Source organism: Sinocyclocheilus grahami, unplaced genomic scaffold (assembly GCF_001515645.1).
Source record: "Sinocyclocheilus grahami isolate Dianchi unplaced genomic scaffold, SAMN03320097.WGS_v1.1 scaffold2308.1, whole genome shotgun sequence".
NCBI classification, from domain to species: Eukaryota; Metazoa; Chordata; class Actinopteri; order Cypriniformes; family Cyprinidae; genus Sinocyclocheilus; species Sinocyclocheilus grahami.
The window spans coordinates 21,539-29,034 of record NW_015507487.1 but is presented as its reverse complement, the minus strand read 5'-3'; the positions used below and the strand labels follow the sequence as shown (position 1 = coordinate 29,034).

The 7,496-nt window shown below is 38.5% G+C and overlaps 1 protein-coding gene across 1 annotated transcript in view; it reads left to right on the top strand.

The window, feature by feature from the left end:
- Positions 1-6,959, top strand: part of LOC107574684 (Fanconi anemia group G protein-like) — a 9,219-nt gene extending 2,260 nt beyond the window's left edge. Inside the window, exon 5 of the mRNA XM_016261121.1 lies at positions 6,954-6,959. Within this exon, the coding sequence (XP_016116607.1) occupies positions 6,954-6,959 (6 nt within the window). The remainder of the gene's footprint in view (positions 1-6,953) is intronic.
- The last annotated feature ends 537 nt before the right edge of the window (positions 6,960-7,496 follow it).

The following is a 7,496-nucleotide window of genomic DNA, read 5'->3' as shown; positions in this document are numbered from 1 at the left end:
GACGATATCCACTTCGTCATGCCTAGAGCTGATCCGTGCTGGTCGCTGAGGGAATACATCAACTTAGTTCTGTGGATCGCCGGATCGGCTTTCACCGTTTTCACCACTCCTTCGCCGGGACTGCCGTTCTCGACCCCGCCGCCTCAGCTCACGCTAAGCCGGGGCTTTCGCTCACGCTAGGCCGCTGTGCTAGAGCTAGAGCTGATCTGTGCTGGTCGCTGAGGGAATACTTCAACTTAGTGCTGTGGATCACAGGCACATTTTATGGAGGACTGTTTACTGATCCTGGGAGAGTAATGTTAGACTAAAATGTCGGCAGTTCTGACTCACGTAAGTATGTTTTCTTTTATCATTTGCCACTGATGATTCAAACGCGAGTTTTGGGCAGTATGGAGTAGCACTTGTTGTTTGTCATTTCTCTGATCACAAATGCAGACAGGGTTTTATGTTTACGCGGCACGATGCAATGTTGCATAAAAAGACAGTATAAGTTATTATAATCAGTAATTATGTCCCCACTGGATGCAACAAATGCCTTGTTTGTAATGGGTTTTAATGTTTTTTCTCGTCGCTCCGGCTGGGACACGCCATCACAGTAACACGCTTGAGGTATTCGACCAATCACAGCGCACTGGATAGCTGGCCAATCACAGCACACCTCGCTTTTTCAGACCGATGAGTTTTGTAAAAATCGACGCGTTTCAAAAAGGCGGGGCATAGAGAAGAATGAATAGTGTACAGTATGTGGAAAATAATGTGTTTTTTTTTTAACTTTAAACCGCATAAACATTTCATTACACCAAATACACAAAATAATGTTCTTTTTAGCAGCATCATATGACCCCTTTGAAGCATTCAATTTGCACGGACCGAAAGTCACACAGAGAACACGCGATCTTGCCAGTTGCATGCACACTTCACAAGATCTCACAACTGGATTCGACTAAGTTTGCAAGGTTTGTAATATTACATTTTCATTAGCCATTCAAAGATTTGTTTAAATTATGTAAATGCATATTTGCTGAATGCTGACGGTAGGGTTGCCAACTAGGGATGTCAATTTTCGTTAAGTTCCATGATCGATCGTCGTTTAAATTAACAATTAATTAATCGATTAATCGTTAACCTTAATGCTGCAAAATGCATCTATTGCAGCGGCACGCAGTCAAAGGCATGACAGGATGTGCAAAAGCCACTCACACACACAAAAAAAGCTTTCTCACCAGAATTAAAGGAGTTTTAGTCTGAATAAAATGGTAGTGGCAGGATTGTAAAATGAATACGTGTGATTATTATGATTATTTGATAAAATGAAGAGAGCGCGCCGTGCGTTTGAGATCATTTTACTTCGTTGACTGTTTCCTATCCCGTCACGGAGACCACTGAACGCGCCTCTTTAAATGGTTTAGTGGTGCTCATTGTTGTATTTTAAAAAACAATTGCAATGTTTTCAACTGACATTATGGCATTTAAAATAATATTATCCCAAACATAACTGTGGCACATGTGGCTGCAGTCAGTGAACCGCTTCCATCGGCGCTGCTGCAGCAAAACACACTGTTGCTCACATTAAACATTATTATGTGAATATTATGGACCAGTACTTAATTTGATCCTGCTGGATCCTGTTCAGGAACATGTCAGATTTTGTTTTTAAAAATCCGGCATTTACAGTGCATTAGATCATGACAGTGCATGCGTGCGTGCATACGAGACGGAGCGAGCGCGGGTTTGGCTAAATTTGGAGGTTATTGCTCGCGTCTCATTTGACACAAATCCAAATGTTTCCATATTCTCAATGTATTTGAATGTTAAACTATTATTTATAATGTAAACTAGGCTTGTACTTTACACGCATTCGCATATAGACGGAAAAGATCATCCTCTTCACATGAGCAGAAACGTCCTTAACAGCAGAGTAGACCGGTATACTATGGTCTATTTAAACTGACCAGTGTAACCTTTTATATGTTTGGTTTACTGTATTTTATTTTTTTTATAATAAACAGACTGTGATGTAAATATGAATTGCTAGTGTAGTGTAGTGATATCGCAAGAACAAGGGGTGGGAACGAGAGAGTGATCGCGAGAGTTAAAAGAGCGATCATGTAGTTGAGAGTGTGTTAATAAAGTTAAGATAACAACGATACAGACTGGTTATTGAGACAAACAACACAACAGCCTAGAATATGTGGTGTGTGTGCGCGCGAGGCGCCGGCGCGATCGAACAGCTGAAACATAAAAAAACTAAATTTTTGGAGTAAGATATAATCCACAAAAGTGTTTACTTTTATTTTTGCACACTCACAATAAAAACAGAAGATTTGTGCTTTGTAAAATAAAGCAATAGAATGAAAAGAGCTATGAAACTAAGTTTTTCAGGTTAAAGGCACAATATGTAATTTTTTGCCGCTAGAGGGCCCAGTATTCAAAATAAACAAATAATCAAAGGCGTAGTTTGATGACGCTGTGACTGAGTGTGGAATCATGGGAGTTGTCGTCTTCATCCCCTCAGCTGATGCAATCCATTAACGTAGTAGAATGAAGCAGGGTGAGGCTGAAAGCCGTCGAAGCGAAACGAGGCCGAGCGTGACACACGGCTCGAAAGCAGCGGAGCTTTTATTATGCCACAGTCAACCGCTTCCGCTCCTTCCGGTCGTGCGTATGTGGGTAAAAAAGCAGCGCTGTTTTATCATACTAGATACATTTGAAAGTTCTGTTATTATGCTACTCTGTGCAGTCGTCACCGGTCTATTAAAATGCACAAAATATTAAAGTGTCTTTGGTGTTTCCATGTTTTCTACAAAGCAAAACCGGAAATTGAGGGTGTATGATGTCATTGGCAGGCGACACAATGACACTATGGACACGTTCTGTGTCACTAGTTAAAATTGCTTATTTCTCTGGATTTAAACATTCTTCGAAACATTTGGGATAATGTAAGTACACAAGTCAGCAAAATATATAACATTGTTCTAATGGTTTTTGGATATTTAAAAAAAAAATGATCTTACATATTGTGCCTAAGTAAGTTTTTATTCAGTTAAGAAATACTACAGAAATTAAAGTAATCAAATGTAAAATAACACATCCAGTGTTATTTTACATTTGATTACTTTCATTTCTGTAGTCTTCATTGTAAAAATTAAATACAGATTAATGCTTACCATTAAAGTTATAAAACGTATTCAGTCAAGAGCAGAAAATGATTTTCTTTGTCTTTTGTTCTTTGATTAACATGACAGACAGCAGCAGGAATATTGGACTGCGGTCCCTTTAAGAGTTTATCCATGGACCCAATATACAGTTACACAACATGCATTCTCTTTCTCAACTATTTAATGTTCCAAAACTGACTGTGTTTTACTGGATACTCGCCAAAACGGGCATTTTGACACAATTTTTTATGTATTTGAACGTTTTAGCGCAGTTAGCATTTGGTATAAGCGCGAAACCTGCGGGGAATGACTAAAATAATGCGCAATACAAGCACTATTTAACCGCAGCGAATGAGACGTGTGAGAGAGAGGAGTCGTCGTCGGAGAGATGAGGTTATGAAACGATTATGAAAATACAATAATCGAGATAAAAATATTATTGCGCCCCATTCCGCCCCCTTTTCCAGCGCTGCGCTTTCGTTCCTCCATAAAAGCCCAATTTCACTTGCAAATCAGTAAAATCATGTAACGTGACTTTAGCAAAATGGGACGTGCTTGATTTATATAAGTATATTTATTAATGTTTTCAAAAGTGTGAAAGAGAACTTGCGCTGCTCCTCAGGAAGATATATGTGCTCAGAGACGTAACAGAACACGGACATGTAAAATCATCTTTTAGCTCAAGGTGCGCGCCTAAACGGTCAAATACACGCAAAAATGCGGCGGTTAGTGATTATTCATGTATACCTCCGTCGGTCATGTAATAAATGACCGTAGAGAGTTGAGAATGAAAATACACGTGTAACGGTAAATTGGATCCGTGCAGCTCTTTAAAGTGACAGCGGGCTATTTTCCTTCTGCGACTGTGTGCTTAATATTAATCAAACAACAAAAGACAAATTCACACTGTTCTTGAGTGAAGGACTTTTGTAGCGAAACAGTGATAACTATGCTGTTTTATTTTACGTTTGATTATTCATTTCTGTAGTAGGCTGTAAACTGCTTGAGACTTGCATAAAAAAAACATTAAAGCACAGTTTGTTTCATTTTTCTTTTTTTATTCTATTGTATTTGTCCTTTGCTTTTTTTATTACTGACACTTTTCAATAATTGAGGACTTTTTGTTTGAAATTCCGCTGGTCTCTACAATGTAGATGTCATAGCAACCTTATTTACAGGAAATACAGTGCTGTGAAAAGGTTTTTGCCCCCTTCCTGTTTTTAATTTTTTTTGCATATTTGTCACACTTAAAAGATTCAGATCATCAAACTAATTTTAATAAAAAACAATAAGGGGGCAAAAACCTTTTCACGGCACTGTATATATTTGATATGTATCACTATCTTTAAATAAATCACTCATATAAAGTTTTGGTCATATGGCCCCCTCATAATCGTGTTAAATAATCGTGATTACAATATTGACCAAAATAATCGTGATTATGATTTTTGCCATAAATGAGCAGCCCTACTTTTAACATACCCATGATCTCAGTGATTTCCGAAAGCGACATCATCTTAAAGGCTCTAAAGGAGCCTAAGGGAGCCGCAGCAACTCGATTTTATCAATAACATTTAAAAAAAATCTCTCACATATTGCAACTGAAGACTCAAGACAAACTGAAACTGAAGGCTCTTAAATGGAGTTAATAGTATTAAAAAGCACACAAGGTTGATGAGAATACTTTACAACAATTTCAGAAAAATAATTTGCTCTAGCCATTTTTGTTGCTTCCTGAAATTTAGTCAAAGAATCCCTCGTCTTAATGAACGTATCATGTCATTTACCCATGGAAGAGGTTTGACTTTCCGATGCCGAACTTTACACGGAGCAATATGGTACAGTATATCTGAACAAACAATAAAAACTAGAGCCCAATATTATCGGCCGATATGAGCCTGTCATCGATATATCGATATCGGCGAATATGCCGCATGAAATGAAATGTTTTTACAGAACATATAACGCAGATAAAATGCTTGAAATGGTGTAATTACTTAGTCTGTCCAGCAGAGTGCGCACTATTGTTTGCTACTGGCAACCTGGATGAAACGCTTTAAAGCTTATGTCTATGGAAAACCATTGAAACTTTGAACGGCCATATCTCTGTAACGGCGCAGCGAATCCGCACCAAATTCGGGGGATCCCTTCACATCGAGGAACCCTCTCGAACGCTAATCGAGTGTATGTCTAGAGGCCCACTTTCGAATGAGACCACCCCCGCATCGATAGCCCCCGGGGTTCGAGAGTTACGGGTGGTTAAATTCGCGGTCCGGTGCCGACCGATCAAGCGATCCCTGGGAGCTACCGATGCGCGTAGGGTGGTGTTCGAGAGGACTCCTCGAGCTGAAGGGATTCCCCCCAAATTTGGTGGAGATCAGTCAACACTTTCACTTCAGTAAGTAGGTCTCTTGTTCAGGCAGCAGCATTCAAGCGTGGTCTTATCTGACCGTAAGTGCCCTGCGAAGTGGACTTCACATGAAATTCCACCATGATTCCAGTTCTAAGGGAATGTACACGTTACATTCAAAGGGCATTAAAGTGCGCGAGACATGAATTTATATTGTATTTATTTACAGAGGTATATTATGTCACATTTCTCTAGTAAGTTTCATCTGTGTGTGAAGACAGTAGCGCAAATCCGTGAATGAATGTTAACAAACTTCAACGAAATAAAGTGGAATGGAATTGAATTGAATTAAAGTTGAATCAACTTTAATGTTCAGTGCACTGATGTCAGACTCATTTTGGATAATAAAGTTTATTGTTAAATTGTTAAATGCCCTGCCTCCATTACGTATCTCTGTCACATCATTATAAGTGTTTGATCACCACATTTGAGATATATATATGTATAGTACCAGTCAAATGTTTGGACACACGAATGGGAAAGTGTCCAAACTTTTGACTGGTACTGTACTATAATATACACACAGAATATCGGCCGATATATCGATATCGTCCTTTTTTTACTCCCTAATGTCTGTATCGGTATCGGCCCCAAAAAACCCATATCGGTCGGGCTCTAATAAAAACAGTTCATTTGTGTCAACAGAAGGCGGCAAACTATCAAAAATGCAGCTGAGGATCTGAAAGCTTCAGCAAATGCTATTACTGTAAATTATGTAATACTACGAGAACAATATGTCTGGAATTGTGGCTTGACTGGAGTACATGACAAATTCATTTCAAACATATCAGGTTTATGATCAGAGAAATAATTATCAGTGACCATAACATTATTGACAAATGTACCAGTGCCTAAAATCAAGTCCAGCATATGACCATGGTGATGCGTAGATTCATTCACATACTGCTTAAAGTTAAAAGAGTCAATAAGATTTAAAAACTCCTTTGCTTGAAAATTTGTTTCACAACAAACATAAACATTAAAATCACCAATGACCAAGATATCATCAAATAACGGAACAATCCCAGATAACAGCTCAGAAAAGTCAGAAATAAAGAGTTATATTTAGGAGGTCTATAAATCAACACACATAAAATCAGTTTAGATAAGACCAGTTCAAATGATAGTACTTCAAAACTCTGAAATGATCCACAAGGAAACAGTCTGCAAGTGAGGTGTTTTTTAAAAACAACCACAGTGCCTCCACCATGACCAAGAGTCCTTGGCGAGCTAAAATAACAAAAGTCTGATGATACAGTTTCTGGGCTTAAATCTCCAACAGTCAGCCAAGTTTCAGTGATAAACAAAATGTCCAACTTTTATGTTCACATTTCTCAGCTTTTAACAAGTTACTGAAAATAAACCCTTTTTTACTTTTATTTCAGAGTTGATTGAAGAAAACGAGGAAAATAAAGAATCAAGTGAAGTTGAGGAGAAAAATCATGTCAAAACTGGAGAAAAACCTATGAGTTGCTCTCAAACCAAACAGAAAGATTTAAAGAAAAGAACAGCCAAGAAAGCTTTCACCTGCACTCAGTGTGGAAAGAGTTTCACACACAATACAAGTCTTAATGTTCACATGAGGGTTCATACTGGAGAGAAACCTTATAAGTGTTCACACTGCAACAAGCGATTCAATAAGTCAGGAGACCTGAAAACACATGAGAGGATCCACACTGGAGAGAAACCTTATAAGTGTTCACACTGTGACAAGAGATTCAGTCAGTCAGTACATATGAAAACACATGAGAGGATCCACACTGGAGAGAAACCTTATAAGTGTTCACACTGTGACGAGAGATTCAGTCATCCATCAAATCTGAAAAGACATGAGAGGATTCACACTGGAGAGAAACCGTATCACTGCACTGCATGTGGGAAGCGTTTCATTCATTCATCTGCTCTACACAGGCATACAAAAAACTATC